This window comes from Oryzias latipes, chromosome 18 (assembly GCF_053564925.1).
Source record: "Oryzias latipes strain Hd-rR chromosome 18, Olatipes_Hd-rR_3.1".
Lineage (NCBI taxonomy): Eukaryota > Metazoa > Chordata > Actinopteri > Beloniformes > Adrianichthyidae > Oryzias > Oryzias latipes.
The window spans coordinates 21,816,032-21,834,149 of record NC_136254.1 but is presented as its reverse complement, the minus strand read 5'-3'; the positions used below and the strand labels follow the sequence as shown (position 1 = coordinate 21,834,149).

Genomic DNA, 18,118 nt, shown 5'->3' with positions numbered 1-18,118 from the left:
TGAGGCCAGCGTTTCAACTGCTGAAACTACAGCAACAACAGAGGTGCAACCAACAACCACAGCTTCAATATCCACAACAGTTACAACTACCAAAAGCAGTAAAGCCACACCAACAACAACAGCATTTGTACATACAACAACAGAGTTTCCAACCGAGTTGCCAACACAAACCTCAGCTACTTCCTTCACAACAATTACTACTGCCATAGAATTTAGTGCAAAACCAACAACAGCATTCACACCAAAAAGTACAGGCACACCTACCACATTATTTGATGAGACCAGAGATTCAACTGCTGAAACTACAGCAACAACAGAGGTGCAACCAACAACCACAGCTTTATCCCCTACAACAGTTACTGCTGCCACACACAAGAGTGCCACATCATCTACAACAGTGTTTGTACCTACACCAAGTACAGAGTTACCTTCTACAAGAACTGATGAGGCCAGCGTTTCAACTGCTGAAACTACAGCAACAACAGAGGTGCAACCAACAACCACAGCTTTATCCCCTACAACAGTTACTGCTGCGACATACAAGAGTGCCACATCATCTACAACAACATTTGTACCTACACCAAGTACAGAGTTACCTTCTACAAAAACTGATGAGGCCAGCGTTTCAACTGCTGAAACTACAGCAACAACAGAGGTGCAACCAACAACCACAGCTTTATCCCCTACAACAGTTATTGCTGCCACACACAAGAGTGCCACATCATCTACAACAACATTTGTACCTACAACAAGTACAGAGTTACCTTCTACAAAAAATGATGAGGCCAGCGTTTCAACTGCTGAAACTACAGCAACAACAGAGGTGCAACCAACAACCACAGCTTTATCCCCTACAACAGTTACTGCTGCCACACACAAGAGTGCCACATCATCTACAACAGTGTTTGTACCTACACCAAGTACAGAGTTACCTTCTATAAGAACTGATGAGGCCAGCGTTTCAACTGCTGAAACTACAGCAACAACAGAGGTGCAACCAACAACCACAGCTTTATCCCCTACAACAGTTACTGCTGCGACATACAAGAGTGCCACATCATCTACAACAACATTTGTACCTACACCAAGTACAGAGTTACCTTCTACAAAAACTGATGAGGCCAGCGTTTCAACTGCTGAAACTACAGCAACAACAGAGGTGCAACCAACAACCACAGCTTTATCCCCTACAACAGTTACTGCTGCCACACACAAGAGTGCCACATCATCTACAACAGTGTTTGTACCTACACCAAGTACAGAGTTACATTCTACAAGAACTGATGAGGCCAGCGTTTCAACTGCTGAAACTACAGCAACAACAGAGGTGCAACCAACAACCACAGCTTTATCCCCTACAACAGTTATTGCTGCCACACACAAGAGTGCCACATCATCTACAACAACATTTGTACCTACAACAAGTACAGAGTTACCTTCTACAAAAACTGATGAGGCCAGCGTTTCAACAGCTGAAACTACAGCAACAGAGGTGCAACCAACAACCACAGCTTTATCCCCTACAACAGTTACTGCTGCCACACACAAGAGCGCCACATCATCTACAACAGTATATGTGCATACACCAAGTACAGAGACACCTTCTACAAGAACTGATGAGGCCAGCGTTTCAACTGCTGAAACTACAGCAACAACAGAGGTGCAACCAACAACCACACTTTTATCCCCTACAACAGTTACTGCTGCCACACACAAGAGTGCCACATCATCTACAACAGTGTTTGTACCTACACCAAGTACAGAGTTACCTTCTATAAGAACTGATGAGGCCAGCGTTTCAACTGCTGAAACTACAGCAACAACAGAGGTGCAACCAACAACCACAGCTTTATCCCCTACAACAGTTACTGCTGCGACATACAAGAGTGCCACATCATCTACAACAACATTTGTACCTACAACAAGTACAGAGTTACCTTCTACAAAAACTGATGAGGCCAGTGTTTCAACTGCTGAAACTACAGCAACAACAGAGGTGCAACCAACAACCACAGCTTTATCCCCTACAACAGTTACTGCTGCCACACACAAGAGTGCCACATCATCTACAACAACATTTGTACCTACAACAAGTACAGAGTTACCTTCTACAAAAACTGATGAGGCCAGCGTTTCAACTGCTGAAACTACAGCAACAGAGGTGCAACCAACAACCACAGCTTTATCCCCTACAACAGTTACTGCTGCCACACACAAGAGCGCCACATCATCTACAACAGTATATGTACATACACCAAGTACAGAGACACCTTCTACAAGAACTGATGAGGCCAGCGTTTCAACTGCTGAAACTACAGCAACAACAGAGGTGCAACCAACAACCACAGCTTTATCCCCTACAACAGTTACTGCTGCCACACACAAGAGTGCCACATCATCTACAACAGTGTTTGTACCTACACCAAGTACAGAGTTACCTTCTATAAGAACTGATGAGGCCAGCGTTTCAACTGCTGAAACTACAGCAACAACAGAGGTGCAACCAACAACCACAGCTTTATCCCCTACAACAGTTACTGCTGCGACATACAAGAGTGCCACATCATCTACAACAGTGTTTGTACCTACACCAAGTACAGAGTTACCTTCTATAAGAACTGATGAGGCCAGCGTTTCAACTGCTGAAACTACAGCAACAACAGAGGTGCAACCAACAACCACAGCTTTATCCCCTACAACAGTTACTGCTGCGACATACAAGAGTGCCACATCATCTACAACAACATTTGTACCTACAACAAGTACAGAGTTACCTTCTACAAAAACTGATGAGGCCAGTGTTTCAACTGCTGAAACTACAGCAACAACAGAGGTGCAACCAACAACCACAGCTTTATCCCCTACAACAGTTACTGCTGCCACACACAAGAGTGCCACATCATCTACAACAACATTTGTACCTACAACAAGTACAGAGTTACCTTCTACAAAAACTGATGAGGCCAGCGTTTCAACTGCTGAAACTACAGCAACAGAGGTGCAACCAACAACCACAGCTTTATCCCCTACAACAGTTACTGCTGCCACACACAAGAGCGCCACATCATCTACAACAGTATATGAACATACACCAAGTACAGAGACACCTTCTACAAGAACTGATGAGGCCAGCGTTTCAACTGCTGAAACTACAGCAACAACAGAGGTGCAACCAACAACCACAGCTTTATCCCCTACAACAGTTACTGCTGCCACACACAAGAGTGCCACATCATCTACAACAGTGTTTGTACCTACACCAAGTACAGAGTTACCTTCTATAAGAACTGATGAGGCCAGCGTTTCAACTGCTGAAACTACAGCAACAACAGAGGTGCAACCAACAACCACAGCTTTATCCCCTACAACAGTTACTGCTGCCACACACAAGAGTGCCACATCATCTACAACAACATTTGTACCTACAACAAGTACAGAAGCACCTTCTACAAGAGCTGATGAGGCCAGCGTTTCAACTGCTGAAACTACAGCAACAACAGAGGTGCAACCAACAACCACAGCTTCAATATCCACAACAGTTACAAATACCAAAAGCAGTGAAGCCACACCAACAACAACAGCATTTGTGCATACAACAACCGAGTTGCCAACAGAGTTGCCAACACAAACCTCAGCTACTTCCTTCACAACAATTACTACTGCCATAGAAATTAGTGCAAAACCAACAACAGCATTCACACCAACGAGTACAGGCACACCTACCACATTATTTGATGAGACCAGCGATTCAACTGCTGAAACTACAGCAACAACAGAGGTGCAACCAACAACCACAGCTTTATCCCCTACAACAGTTACTGCTGCCACACACAAGAGTGCCACATCATCTACAACAGTGTTTGTACATACACCAAGTACAGAGACACCTTCTACAAAAACTGATGAGGCCAGCGTTTCAACTGCTGAAACTACAGCAACAGAGGTGCAACCAACAACCACAGCTTTATCCCCTACAACAGTTACAGCTGCCACACACAAGAGCGCCACATCATCTACAACAGTATTTGTACATACACCAAGTACAGAGACACCTTCTACAAGAACTGATGAGGCCAGCGTTTCAACTGCGGAAACTACAGCAACAACAGAGGTGCAACCAACAACCACAGCTTTATCCCCTACAACAGTTACTGCTGCCACACACAAGAGTGCCACATCATCTACAACAGTGTTTGTACCTACACCAAGTACAGAGTTACCTTCTACAAGAACTGATGAGGCCAGCGTTTCAACTGCTGAAACTACAGCAACAACAGAGGTTCAACCAACAACCACAGCTTTATCCCCTACAACAGTTACTGCTGCCACACACAAGAGTGCCACATCATCTACAACAACAATTGTACCTACAACAAGTACAGAAGCACCTTCTACAAGAACTGATGAGGCCAGCGTTTCAACTGCTGAAACTACAGCAACAACAGAGGTGCAACCAACAACCACAGTTTCAATATCCACAACAGTTACAACTACCAAAAGCAGTAAAGCCACACCAACAACAACATCATTTGTACATACAACAACAGAGTTTCCAACCGAGTTGCCAACACAAACCTCAGCTACTTCCTTCACAACAATTACTACTGCCATAGAAATTAGTGCAAAACCAACAACAGCATTCACACCAAAAAGTACAGGCACACCTACCACATTATTTGATGAGACCAGAGATTCAACTGCTGAAACTACAGCAACAACAGAGGTGCAACCAACAACCACAGCTTTATCCCCTACAACAGTTACTGCTGCCACACACAAGAGTGCCACATCATCTACAACAGTGTTTGTACCTACACCAAGTACAGAGTTACCGTCTACAAGAACTGATGAGGCCAGCGTTTCAACTGCTGAAACTACAGCAACAACAGAGGTGCAACCAACAACCACAGCTTTATCCCCTACAACAGTTACTGCTGCGACATACAAGAGTGCCACATCATCTACAACAACATTTGTACCTACAACAAGTACAGAGTTTCCTTCTACAAAAACTGATGAGGCCAGCGTTTCAACTGCTGAAACTACAGCAACAACAGAGGTGCAACCAACAACCACAGCTTTATCCCCTACAACAGTTACTGCTGCCACACACAAGAGTGCCACATCATCTACAACAGTGTTTGTACCTACACCAAGTACAGAGTTACATTCTACAAGAACTGATGAGGCCAGCGTTTCAACTGCTGAAACTACAGCAACAACAGAGGTGCAACCAACAACCACAGCTTTATCCCCTACAACAGTTACTGCTGCCACACACAAGAGTGCCACATCATCTACAACAACATTTGTACCTACAACAAGTACAGAAACACTTTCTACAAGAGCTGATGAGGCCAGCGTTTCAACTGCTGCAACTACAGCAACAACAGAGGTGCAACCAACAACCACAGCTTCAATATCCACAACAGTTACAACTACCAAAAGCAGTGAAGCCACACCAACAACAACAGCATTTGTGCGTACAACAACCGAGTTGCCAACAGAGTTGCCAACACAAACCTCAGCTACTTCCTTCACAACAATTACTACTGCCACAGAAATTAGTTTAAAACCAACAACAACAGCATTCACACGAACAAGTACAGGCATACCTACCACATTATTTGATGAGACCAGAGATTCAATTGCTGAAACTACAGCAACAACAGAGGTGCAACCAACAACCACAGCTTTATCCCCTACAACAGTTACTGCTGCCACACACAAGAGTGCCACATCATCTACAACAGTATTTGTAACTACACCAAGTACAGAGTTACCTTCTACAAAAACTGATGAGGCCAGCGTTTCAACTGCTGAAACTACAGCAACAACAGAGGTGCAACCAACAACCACAGCTTTATCCCCTACAACAGTTACTGCTGCCACACACAAGAGTGCCACATCATCTACAACAGTGTTTGTACCTACACCAAGTACAGAGTTACCGTCTACAAGAACTGATGAGGCCAGCGTTTCAACTGCTGAAACTACAGCAACAACAGAGGTGCAACCAACAACCACAGCTTTATCCCCTACAACAGTTACTGCTGCGACATACAAGAGTGCCACATCATCTACAACAACATTTGTACCTACAACAAGTACAGAGTTACCTTCTACAAAAACTGATGAGGCCAGCGTTTCAACTGCTGAAACTACAGCAACAACAGAGGTGCAACCAACAACCACAGCTTTATCCCCTACAACAGTTACTGCTGCCACACACAAGAGTGCCACATCATCTACAACAGTGTTTGTACCTACACCAAGTACAGAGTTACATTCTACAAGAACTGATGAGGCCAGCGTTTCAACTGCTGAAACTACAGCAACAACAGAGGTGCAACCAACAACCACAGCTTTATCCCCTACAACAGTTACTGCTGCCACACACAAGAGTGCCACATCATCTACAACAACATTTGTACCTACAACAAGTACAGAAACACTTTCTACAAGAGCTGATGAGGCCAGCGTTTCAACTGCTGCAACTACAGCAACAACAGAGGTGCAACCAACAACCACAGCTTCAATATCCACAACAGTTACAACTACCAAAAGCAGTGAAGCCACACCAACAACAACAGCATTTGTGCGTACAACAACCGAGTTGCCAACAGAGTTGCCAACACAAACCTCAGCTACTTCCTTCACAACAATTACTACTGCCACAGAAATTAGTTTAAAACCAACAACAACAGCATTCACACGAACAAGTACAGGCATACCTACCACATTATTTGATGAGACCAGAGATTCAATTGCTGAAACTACAGCAACAACAGAGGTGCAACCAACAACCACAGCTTTATCCCCTACAACAGTTACTGCTGCCACACACAAGAGTGCCACATCATCTACAACAGTATTTGTAACTACACCAAGTACAGAGTTACATTCTACAAAAACTGATGAGGCCAGCGTTTCAACTGCTGAAACTACAGCAACAACAGAAGTGCAACCAACAACCACAGCTTTATCTCCTACAACAGTTACTGCTGCCACACACAAGAGTACCACATCATCTACAACAGTATTTGTAACTAAACCAAGTGCAGAGTTACCTTCTACAAAAACTGATGAGGCCAGCGTTTCAACTGCTGAAACTACAGCAACAACAGAGGTGCAACCAACAACCACAGCTTTATCCCCTACAACAGTTACTGCTGCCACACACAAGAGTGCCACATCATCTACAACATCATTTGTACCTAAAACAAGTACAGAGGCACCTTCTACAAGAACTGATGAGGCCAGCGTTTCAACTGCTGAAAGTACAGCAACAACAGAGGTGCAACCAACAACCACAACTTCAATATCCACAACAGTTACAATGACCAAAAGCAGTAAAGCCACACCAACAACAACAGCATTTGTACATACAACAACCGAGTTGCCAACAGAGTTGCCAACACAAACCTCAGCTACTTCCTTCACAACAATTACTACTGCCATAGAATTTATTGCAAAACCAACAACAACAGCATTCACACCAAAAAGTACAGGCATACCTAACACATTATTTGATGAGACCAGAGATTCAACTGCTGAAAATACAGCAACAACAGAGGTGCAACCAACAACACAAGCTTTATCCCCTACAACAGTTACTGCTGCCACACACAAGAGTGCCACATCATCTACAACAACATTTGTACCTACAAGTACAGAGGCACCTTCTACAAGAACTGATGAGGCCAGCGTTTCAACTGCTGAAACTACAGCAACAACAGAGGTGCAACCAACAACCACAGCTTCAATATCCACAACAGTTACAATGACCAAAAGCAGTAAAGCCACACCAACAACAACAGCATTTGTACATACAACAACCGAGTTGCCAACCGAGTTGCCAACACAAACGTCAGCTACTTCCTTCACAACAATTACTACTGCCTCAGAAATTAGTGCAAAACCAACAACAGCAGCACTCACACCAACAAGTACAGGCACACCTACCACATTATTTGATGAGACCAGCGATTCAACTGCTGAAACTACAGCAACAACAGAGGTACAACCAACAACACAAGCTTTATCCCCTACAACAGTTACTGCTGCCACACACAAGAGTGCCACATCATCTACAACAGTATTTGTAACTACACCAAGTACAGAGTTACCTTCTACAAAAACTGATGAGGCCAGCGTTTCAACTGCTGAAACTACAGCAACAGAGGTGCAACTAACAACCACAGCTTTATCCCCTACAACAGTTACTGCTGCCACACACAAGAGCGCCACATCATCTACAACAGTATTTGTACCTACACCAAGTACAGAGACACCTTCTACAAGAACTGATGAGGCCAGCGTTTCAACTGCTGAAACTACGGCAAAAACAGAGGTGCAACCAACAACCACAGCTTCAATATCCACAACAGTTACAACTACCGAAAACAGTAAAGCCACACCAACAACAACAGCATGGGTACATACAACAACTGAGTTGCCAACAAAGTTGCCAACACAAACCTCAGCTACTTCCTTCACAACAATTACTACTGCCACAGAAATTAGTGCAAAACCAACAACAAAAGCATTTACACCAACAGGTACAGGCACACCTACCACAATAATTGATAAGACCAGCGTCTCAACTGCTGAAACTACAGCAACAACAGAGGTGCAACCAACAACCACAGCTTTATCCCCTACAACAGTTACTGCTGCCACACACAAGAGTGCCACATCATCTACAACAACATTTGTAACTAAACCAAGTGCAGAGTTACCTTCTACAAAAACTGATGAGGCCAGCGTTTCAACTGCTGAAACTACAGCGACAACAGCGGTGCAACAAACAACCACAGCTTCAATATCCACAACAGATACTACTGCCAAAAGCAGTAGAGCCACACTACCAACACCAGCATTTGAACCTACTACTAAAACAGATGCACCTACCACAAGAGTTAATGTAAGCGTTTTTTCAACTCCTGTAACTACAGCAACAACAGAGGTTCAACCAACAACCTCAACTTCTTCCCCTATAACAGTTACTGCAACCACACCAGCTACTACAACATCATTTGTACCTATGATAAGTACAGAGGCACTTTCCACTAGAATTGATGTAAGCACTGTTACAACACCTGTCACTACAGCAACAACAGAGGTTCAACCAACAACCTCAACTTCTTCCCCTATAACAGTTACTGCAACCACACCAACTACTACAACAGCATTTTTACCCATAACAAGTACAGAGGCACCTTCCACTAGAATTGATGTAAGCACTGTTACAACACATGTAACTACAGCAACAACAGTGGTACAACCAATAACCACAGTTTCTTCCTCCACAACACGTTTTACCACCGCAAGCAGTAGTGTCACTCCATTAACAACAGCATTTGTCCCGCATACAAGTTCAGATGCACTTACCACAAACATTGAGTTAAGCACCGTTTCAATGGCTTTAACTACAGTAAGAACAAAGGTGCAACCAACAACCTCAATGTTTTCCCCTACAACAGTTACTAGTACCACAAACAATAGCGCAACACCAACAAAAACAGCATTTACACTTAGAACAAGTGGAGAGGCATCCACCACAAGCAGTGATTTAAGCCCTGTTTCAACTGATGTAACTGATGTAACTACAGCAGCAACAGAAGTGCCAACATCAACTTTAGCTACTTTCTTTACAACAGTTACTAGTACCACTAGCAGTAGTGCCACACCAATAACAGCATTTTCACCTACTACAAGTACTGGCACACCTACTGCAAGAGGTAATGTAAGCACTTTTTCGACTGCTGCAACAACAGCAACAACAGAGGTGCCAACACTACCCTTAACTTCCTCCCCCACAGCAGTTACTACTATCACAAGCAGCAGTGCCACACCAAATACAGCAGCATTTCTACCTACAACAAGTACAGGCACACCTACCGCAAGAGTTGATTTAAGCACTTTTTCAACTGGTATAACTACTGCAACATCAAAATTGCAAACGCCCACCATTTCATCCCCCATAACAATTAGTACTGTGTTTAGCAGTATAAATTCCCCGACAACAATTTTAGCTAAAATATCAACATTCAATTCTGAAGCCACAAAAATACCTACTTTCACTAATAATAAATGCTGTGAATGTTGTTTGAAATTTCAAAAAACAATCACAGACACACCCTCAACGGTATGTTCAACATTGTCTAACACTTTTGGAACTTCAGACAGAATAAAAAGCACAAATCTTCCATCAACAACCGACTCTTTTTCATTGGGAACCACAACTGGACCAACAACCACAGCTGTACCGATAACATCATCTACCAGAACAAAAGAAGCTTTAGTTGTAACAAGATTTCCTTATACTAGCTTAGGCGCATTCTCAACAGAAACCTTAATGATACCACTTACACATAGAACTGCTCCTACCATCACAGCTCTCCCAGATAGTATTACAAGTGGAAAAACAGCAGTTACAATAACAAATATCAATGCTGCAAAAACCGCCACAACATTTAAGGAAATTACTACAACCACCACCATGACTACAACTAAGCTAACAACTACATCTACCACCATGAAGCTAAAAACTACAATGGAACAAGTGACTAACACCACGTTAACTACAACAAATGGGGAAAAAACAAATGCCACCATGGCCTCAACTACGCTAACGAGTCCAACCACCACTAACAAGACAAAGCCAACAGCTACAACTGCTGAAACCAAGGCATCGACCACAGGAACTACTACAGACAGCATAAATAGGCCACAATCTACAACCACCACACCTACCACAACTATTACAGATAGGATAACAAATACAAAAATTATATCAACCAGAATGTCCACAACCAAGACAATTATGACTACCATAACTGAGCCAACAACCACAACCATCACCACAGCTAAGCCAGCAACTACAACAACTGTAGCATCTACCATTGCCAACTTTACAGCATCTGTGGCCACAATCAATTCAACAGTCACAATCACATCCTCCCCTGTAGCAGTAGCACCGACAATTGTACCATCTCTGAAACCATCAACAATAGCTGTAAAAACTACAGCTGGAGTTGGATCCACCCCAACATTTAAAGCCACAAGCACTATCTCGATTCAACCAATAACCACTGTAACTGAGCAAAAAGCTACAACTGCCTCAACGAAGCCACCAGCTATCACATCTACTATAGATAAGCCAACACATACAACTACTATAGCTACTAGAGCTTCCACAGCCAAGCCAACAACTGTAATAACCCCCGCAGATACCACAACTAAGCCAACAAACACAACTGAGTCAAAACCTACAATTGCTACAACTAAGCTATTAACTACTACTATCACTAGAGAGATCACAATTAGCCCAAAGTCTACCACCATCCAATCTACTACAACTGAGAAAAAAGCTACAACTGACTCAGCCAAGCCACCAGCTACCACAAATAGTAAAGTTAGTACAATTCAGCCAATATTTACAACAACAACATCTACCATAGACAAGCCAACAAATAAAACTACTATAGCTAGTAGAGCTACCACAGTTAAGCCAACAACTGCAAACCCCCCTGCAACTACCATACCAGTTACTACAACTACAACTACTGAGATAATAACAACAAGACAAATGAGGTTTAGATCACCTGGAGAGACATTCACTACTGATTTGCTGGATTCGTCTTCTGCTGGATTTAAAAATCGAGCCTCTTTGTTGAAGTTTACAGTAAGTGGAATTCTTTGACTTTAATATTAGCTAAACACATGCATTGTAGTTGTCCATAAAGAAAATGTTATGCATCCTTAATAAAACTTAAGTTGTAGAAAAATGTCTGAAAGTTTTTTAACCATAAAAAAGAAAATCTGGAATATCCCTCTACTGTAAAATAACCCCCCCCCCCCCGAACTACTTAAAAAAGGAACATAAAAAACTAAGCAATATAATGGTGTATATTTTTTCAAATATTTTACTAAATTTTAAACTTTTGACAAGTTAGGTAATACAGAACAGAAGAAATATTTTATCCTCCATATTAAAATGATGTATTTTAAGTTTTTAGACATTCAACTTAAGCATACAATGAGATATATTTTTTATATTTCTGTAGCTTGAGCCATACTACAAACAAGGATTTTCTTCATTCCGCTATTTGACAGTGATTGCCTTCAGGTAACCATTTATGAAGTTTTGAGTTTATTCTGTTCATTTTTTTAAATGGATTTATTTTCACAAATGTTTGTATTTATGCTAATGTTGTCCAATGTTTTGTTACTTTTGCAGCAATGGATCCATCTTCAACACCATGAACCTTGGTTTTGCATCAACATCTGTTCCTAGTAGCTCTCAGATTGCTAATGTTTTGATTAATGCAGCATCAAACATTTCAGCTTTTAATATTGATGTCAACTCTATAACTGTGGATGGCACACGTAAGAACTTTCAAATCAAGAAATTACTTTTCATGTTGTTCAAATTTTCTTTAAAAAATGCACATCACAAAATAAATCTTGAAAACAGATTTTTAAATAAAAAACATTATAATCTGTCAGAGCAGTTCCTAACACCTAATGAATGCAACTCTATTCAGTATTTCAAAAGTTATGCTCAAACCCCAGAACAAAATTCTAATCTGAAGTATTTTGCTGTGACTTCAAGTCAAGAGCAATATCACAATTCACTATGAGCATGCAAACAGATATGACAATGGAAGAAATATTGACAGAATTAAGAAAAATCTTGATTTCCTTTTTTTGTTAAACAGTGTTGTAGAAACGGCTATTGATTCACAATACAAAAACACTTCAAGCTGTATTATTTTCTTTGGTAGTTAAATATAGTTAAATTTTTACTCAAAATTTTTGGTTTGTCTCATTGTCACATCACATTTTATGTTTGTCTTTTTCACAGAGATACCCACAATTGAACCAACCACTGTAGCATCTATCATTGCCAACTTTACAGCATCTGTGGCCACAATCAATTCAACAATCACGATCACATCCTCCCCTGTAGCAGTAGCACCGACAATTGTACCATCTCTGAAACCATCAACAATAGCTGTAAAAACTACAGCTGGAGTTGGCTTCACCACAACATTCAAAGCCATAAGCACTATCTTGATTCAACCAATAACCACAACAATTGAGCCAAAAGTTACAACTGCTTTGACTAAGCCACCAGCTACCACAAATAGGGGAGTTAGTACAATTCAGCTAACATCTACAACCAAAGCATCTACTACAGAGAGGCCAGCAACTACAACCACCACAACTAAGCCAACAACTGCAACTACCACAACTAATTCAACAACTACAACCACCACAAATAAGCCAACAACTACAACCACCACAACTAAGCCAGCAACGACAGCCACCACAACTAAGCCAACAACTACAACCACCATAACTAAGCCAACAAGTACAACGACCATAACTAAGCCAACAACTACAACCACCACAACTAATTCAACAACTACAACCACCACAACCAGGCCAACAACTACAACCACCATAACTAAGCCAACAAGTACAACCACCATAACTAAGCCAACAAGTACACCTACCACAACTAATTCAACAACTACTACCACCACAACTAAGCCAACAAGTACAACCACCATAACTAAGCCAACAAGTACAACCACCATAACTAAGCCAACAACTACAACCACCACAACTAATTCAACAACTACAACCACCACAACTAAGCCAACAACTACAACCACCATAACTAAGCCAACAAGTACAACCACCACAACTAATTCAACAACTACTACCACCACAACTACAACCACCACAACTAAGCCAACAAGTACAACCACCACAACTAAGCCAACAAGTACAACCACCTTAACTAAGCCAACAACTACAACCACCACAACTAAATCAACAACTACAACCACCACAACTAGGCCAACAACTACAACCACCATAACTAAGCCAACAAGTACACCCACCACAACTAATTCAACAACTACTACCACCACAACTAAGCCAACAAGTACAACCACCATAACTAAGCCAACAAGTACAACCACCATAACTAAGCCAACAGCTACAACCACCACAACTAATTCAACAACTACAACCACCACAACTAAGCCAGCAACTACAACCACCATAACTAAGCCAACAAGTACAACCACCACAACTAATTCAACAACTACTACCACCACAACTACGCCAACAACTACAACCACCATAACTAAGCCAACAAGTACAACCACCACAACTAAGCCAACAACTACAACCACCACAAGTAAGCCAACAACTGCAACTACCACAACTAATTCAACAACTACAACCATCACAACTAAGCCAACAACTACAACCACCACAACTAATTCAACAACTACAACCACCACAACTAAGCCAACAACTACAACCACCACAACTAATTCAACAACTACAACCACCACAACTAAGCCAACAACTATAACCACCATAACTAAGCCAACAGGTACAACCACCACAACTAAGCCAACAACCACAACCACCACAATTAATTCAACAACTACAACCACCACAACTAAGCCAACAACTACAACCACCATAACTAAGCCAACAACTACAACCACCACAACTAAGCCAACAACTACAACTACTACAGTTCAACCTCCCCCACCACCAGTGTTTGTAGTTGTTGCAGTGTTGATATACACCTTTCAACCCGAACTTGAGGATAAAAACAGCAAAGAGTTCAAGGCTCTTGAAACTCAAGTTGTAGTTTTGGTAGGTAAAATTGTAATACTATGGTTTTTGTAATATATTAAAATGTTGTTATGGTAATTTGAAATCAACTTGTGTTACTACTCTCCACAGTATGAGTTCATCTACAGGGCCAAATTTGGACTGCTCTTTCTTCGTTGTTTTGTAATTGCATTCACGTAAGAATTTTCCTTAAATGTAATACTAACATGTCTTTGCTATGATTAACTATAATGTTGTTTTTGTGCAGACCGTCTACAAGGGGAACACGTGCAATGGATACTGAAGCTCAAATGGGGGTTGAGTTCAGAACAAATGCAACTGCAGCGGAAATTCCCGATTCTAAAACTGTTTCAGAAACCTTAATTCAGGGGGTTGTTAATGCCAGCACCACCTTTAACATCTCTGTTCGAACTGACACCATTCAAGTGATACGTAAGAAAACTATTGCCCAACATTTCCCAGCCAAATTAGCATGTAATAGCTATGGATGACTTTGATATGATGAGTCTCCTTTTTTCTTCTGAAGAAAATGTTGGCTTCTGTAGAAAGAGCACATCAAGTAAACATTAAAAACTAAACTGTTCTTTTGTCTTTGTAATGCTAGTTATATGTAATAACAAAACTTATGGAAGGCATAACAGGCGATGTATGAAAGCTAAAGGCCAGTGCCACCAAAAACATTTTCATAAACAGAAAAAAGTAAACTGTTGGAGCAGTTTCAAACCTAAAAAATTGCCATTTTGTTCCATAGGACACTGCAAAGTATGATCTAACTCCAACGTGGTGCATGCCTGTGCTAGTGATGCTTATTTGTTACGTTTATCTAGTCAAGTAATTTAATTTGAACATGTACACAAAGGTCAATGAAATAGACATTAAGAAGAGTTGAGGCAGGATAAGGACAAACCTTGGTTTGCCTTTATTGCTTAAGAACTTTGTGAAAGGGCTACTGACATGCCATACAAAAATCAACTATATGTGCAATTATCTAGTTGTTTATTAAAATGAGTTAAAATATTTGGTTTGTTTACCTTTTAATGCTTTTTTTCACAGAGACACCTGCAATTATCACAACAACTGCCAATTCTACAGCCACAACAACTGCCAGTTCTACAGCCACAATCAATTCAACAACTACAATGACATCTTCTCCTACAACATTACCAGCAACCATTGTGACAACTTTAAAACCATTAACAACAGATATACAAACGATGCCGATTACTACAACGACAACTACTGAGATAATAACAACAAGACAAATGAGGTTTAGATCACCTGGAGAGACATTCACTACTGATTTGCTGGATTCGTCATCTACTAGATTTACAAGTCGAGCCTCTTTGTTGAAGTCTACAGTAAGTGGAATTCTTTGAGTTTAATATTAGCTAAACACATGCATAGTAGTTACCCATAAAGAAAATGTTATGCATCCAAATAAAACTTAAATTGTGGAAAAATCTGAAAGTTTTTTAACCTTAAAAAATATAATCTAAAATATCCCTCTACTGTAAAATAAAAAATGCTTAATAAATACTTTGAAAAAATGAACATATATAAAAATATTAAATGTATATATTTTTTTAAATGTTACACAATGTCAACATTTTGACATGTTTGGCAATACAGAACAAAATAAAACAATTATTAAAACTATGCATTTCAAGTTTTAAGATATTATACTTAAGCATACAATGAGATATTTTTATATTTCTGCAGCTTGAGCCATACTACAAACAAGGATTTTCGTCATTCCGCTATTTGACAGTGATTGCCTTCAGGTAACCACTCAGAGTTTTGATTTACTCTTGATTTTTTTAATAGATTTACTTTCTTCAAACTTTTGCAATTTTGCTAATGTTGTCCAACGTTTTTGCAGCAATGGATCAATCTTCAACACCATGAACCTTGGTTTTGGATCAACATCTGTTCCTAGTAGCTCTCAGATTGCTAATGTTTTGATTAATGCAGCATCAAACATTACAGCTTTTAATATTGATGTCAACTCTATAACTGTGGATGGCACACGTAAGAAACATTTCATGCTGTTTTAATTTTCTTTAAAAAAATGCACATCACAAAACGGTTTACTAAATCTGTTTTTTTTCTCTCTTTTTGCCATTCACAGAGGTCTCAAATGGAGTGGCCCACAAGATCAGTCTAATTACTGCCTTCTGGATGGTGCTGTTATCATGGTTACTGTCAAGTCAGAACTAGCCTCTGTACTGATTACTCTAAGAAATACTTGTAAAATTGTAATCTTTGTTAAATAAAAAATCTCTCTTTTTAAATCAGAAATAAAAACCAAAGGTAATTCAATTACAATATTCATCAAAGCAAAACAAGATTCAAGCCATCCTGAAAACATTGAAACCAGCACTAAAGACATATTCTGCTTAATCAAATATATCATGGAAACTTTAGGCATTTACATGAAACTCACTTTGGCACTTGTTTTTCTTGTTTGTCCTTTTTTAACCCTTTAACACCGGAAGTGTCGCCAGTGACCGCAATAAACACAAACTCTTTGAAGTCCGTAACTGTTCGACTGTTTATGCAATTAACGTTGTTAAGAAAGGATTTCAGTTTTTCGTGTAATACTTAACTACTGTGTTTCAAATCATTGTGAAGCTCCTTTTCTCATCTTCAGAATCTGTTGGAATTACATCAAATACATTAAAACATCGAAAGCTCCAGTGTTAAATACTTAACTGAGAACCACCTTTTTAGATTTTTCCTATACCGTAGAATATAGAAAATTGTTTTTCTATCTTTAAAAAGCTGCACTTTTATAAGATCATACATAATATTTTAAATAACAGAAATAAATATGTTTTATAAAAAGTGTATTAGTTCTCTAATAAAGGAATTATTATGTACATACAATCAAAGCTTGTCTAGGTATTTTTTTAAGTTTTGCTAAAACCACCTGTACCTATAAAATAGCGTTAATTAATTTTAAGAAGGGGAGGGGGGTATTATATAGCTTAAAGTGATAGATAATGGCTGTACAGTGCAATAAATTGTGCTTTGTCTGATGCAAGGGTGTCTAAACTTTTTCCAAATAGGAAAAAATGAATTAAGGCTATTTTCTTCAAACAGTCACTTTTTTGTGCTCATGTTTAGGCATGCAGATTGTTCTGGGAGATTGGCAGCTATTGCTATAGAAGGAGGGTAAAATGTGTTGATTGGCAATATTTGTTTTAGTATTTATTTATTCCTTTAAGGGTAAATGCATACAACAGTGTAGAATGCTCTAAAAGTAATGAGACACTGTAAATATGCAGGATTATTGCCTAGGCTAATTTCCATCCTCTGTTCCGCCTGCCACCTAGAGACTATAGATAAAATGTGCCTTCTGTTTGGATAATATCCTACAAAATATCGGAATCTGAAGGTGTTTGATGAAAACAAACTATCAAATTAAGAGCCGGTCAAAGAGTGC

At 40.2% G+C, this 18,118-nt stretch overlaps 1 protein-coding gene across 1 annotated transcript; it reads left to right on the top strand.

Moving 5' to 3' along the window:
- Positions 1–6,418: 6,418 nt before the first annotated feature.
- On the top strand, positions 6,419–17,367 carry LOC105358295 (uncharacterized). Its single transcript, XM_023948996.2, has 10 exons — positions 6,419–11,689; positions 12,072–12,133; positions 12,245–12,393; positions 12,872–14,694; positions 14,785–14,849; positions 14,921–15,105; positions 15,727–16,031; positions 16,393–16,454; positions 16,553–16,701; positions 16,802–17,367. The coding sequence occupies exons 1-10, from the start codon at positions 7,340–7,342 to the stop codon at positions 16,888–16,890; spliced, it is 7,239 nt and encodes a 2,412-aa protein (XP_023804764.2). The 5' UTR covers positions 6,419–7,339; the 3' UTR covers positions 16,891–17,367.
- Positions 17,368–18,118: the final 751 nt, after the last annotated feature.